This window comes from Belonocnema kinseyi, chromosome 7 (genome assembly GCF_010883055.1).
Source record: "Belonocnema kinseyi isolate 2016_QV_RU_SX_M_011 chromosome 7, B_treatae_v1, whole genome shotgun sequence".
Lineage (NCBI taxonomy): Eukaryota > Metazoa > Arthropoda > Insecta > Hymenoptera > Cynipidae > Belonocnema > Belonocnema kinseyi.
In genome coordinates this window covers 79,160,515-79,162,338 of record NC_046663.1, presented here as the reverse complement: position 1 = coordinate 79,162,338, position 1,824 = coordinate 79,160,515, and the positions used below count along the sequence as shown (strand labels likewise).

General features: G+C 36.9%; 2 protein-coding genes across 6 annotated transcripts in view; one reads left to right on the top strand and one right to left on the bottom strand.

The window, feature by feature from the left end:
- LOC117177225 (transcription factor Adf-1-like) overlaps window positions 1–424 on the bottom strand; it is a 9,881-nt gene extending 9,457 nt beyond the window's left edge. The window contains exon 1 of the mRNA XM_033367779.1: window positions 140–424. Within this exon, the coding sequence (XP_033223670.1) occupies window positions 140–290 (151 nt within the window). The 5' untranslated portion in view covers window positions 291–424. The remainder of the gene's footprint in view (window positions 1–139) is intronic.
- Window positions 1–1,824, top strand: part of LOC117177226 (EKC/KEOPS complex subunit TP53RK) — a 24,893-nt gene that overhangs the window by 14,496 nt on the left and 8,573 nt on the right. The window contains exon 1 of one of the 5 annotated variants that reach the window (XM_033367780.1): window positions 508–743. The exons of the other annotated variants lie outside the window; for them this stretch is intronic. Coding sequence (XP_033223671.1) covers window positions 680–743 — 64 coding nt within the window. The 5' untranslated portion in view covers window positions 508–679. Of the gene's footprint in view, window positions 1–507; window positions 744–1,824 lie in introns of those variants that run through there. 5 annotated transcript variants of the gene reach the window in all.

Sequence of the window (1,824 nt, the reverse complement as noted above, 5' to 3'; positions counted from 1 at the left end):
TCCCGGTTTGTCGAAGTCCTAGTCTAAATATTCATGTGTGTTCTTCGTATGTTTTCCGAATATTTGGGTATAGCAGAAACAAATACTTAATTTAGAATTAATGATTATTATCAGAATAAAAAATGTGTAAACAACGCACTCGGAAGTTTAAAGATTGTGGCGATCTCCATCCAAACTCTGTTGGTCACCTCTCGATTGTGATAAGAGATGTGTCTCTGATTCCAAAGAGCAGGTCGCTTGTAAACCTCAACTATCAAACGATTCGCGTCCATTTTCACCTCGTCCCTCATCCTGGCTATTTTAATTACTTTTTTCGTGATAAACAGACAAAATGCGTCAGCTAAAACTGCCTAAACTGAAGACAGCAAAGTATGGGCGAATACTAGCGTCAGTGCAGCGATTAGCGCGCAGGACGCTTTCCAGTATAACGATCGATTCGCATCGCATTTGCCTCGCTAGCGCTAGTGACATTGTCGGATTCATGTATACATGCATACATATATGCGGTTTGCTTGCCCCTATTCCCCCTAGTCTGATGGGTGACACCTACCCGTAGCCTCACTCATTCGTCTTTGCCCCTCTTCTATTCCCATTCAATTTTTGCAAGCTTGCACCCTTCAGAGTGCAAAGTGACGCGCACATTTTTTTTCCGACTGGGAACTATATAGCTGAAGACGTTATGACTATAGTTGAAGAAAGTGAAGTTCTTGGTGAAAATTTCGTATTTTTGATCCAACTACTAGGTAAGGCAAATTGAAAGCGCGAATGTTAAACGCGCTAATTTTGTTGCCTGAGTTGCTGAATTCGATAATAAAGAATACCGAATAAGAGCACATTTTTATATTTTGTGGATGTTGTTTTTCGAAAGAGGAGAAAGTATGTGATTCTTTAATCTTTAAGAAGTAAACGTAAGAATATTAAATGAAAATAACCAATGAGTCTTTTCATCCCTGTTTCACTTTTATTTTATAGTTAGTATGTGTAATTAAAAAGAGCATACAGTGAGAAGAGGGCTGTTTTGAAATTTTATATATAATAATGTTGAAATAGTTCATTTTAAGCTATACTCAAGAGTAGTTTGTAATTTTTCCCTGGCACAGGCATGATAAAGTCTCTTTTTGACCCGTTTTTTTCACAAAGTGGAATGATTTATGCGTTTTATCAGCGTATTTTTTAGTTCTGAAAATAGCTGTTTACACAACAGAAGGAGTGACAACGAATGCGCATGTGCGGAGTACGATAATGAGTCGACAATACTCCTAGGAGTATTATACGAATTCACTGTCGTCCATGTACGATTATGGCAACGACACCTAACTTCAAATGTCAGACGTGATAAAGTTGTAAATCATACATTTGTTTCATCAGATATCGTGTAAAGCAGGGCTCGCCACTTCAAGCAGGTGTTGGCTGCCACGACAAGTGCATGGCTGCCACCAATTTTTTCTGTCATTTTTTTGTTCGTTTTCCAGGAATCGAGCGAAGGGTTACGTCACGGTAAATTACGTCTCGTCGTCGTTCACGTCGGGGGGTCTGAACCTTTTTACTCGAATTTTCAATACATTTAATTTCCAATTTCAATTTTATTTTTAATTGAGAAAGTGAATCAAATTTACCTGCAAATTGAAGCTGTCATAAAAGTTTTAAAAAGGAGGAAAAATTTGAAAAATTTTGAATGAAAATTCATTTAAAAAAAAAGAGAGAAACGATTGTCGCCCAAAACTTTTTCTTCGTTCTTATCGTTCTCCTTTATCTTGTACAAACTTTAAGTAAAGATTAAAAAAATAATTTACCTAAGTTGCTGGAAAGATTTTGTGTTGGTTT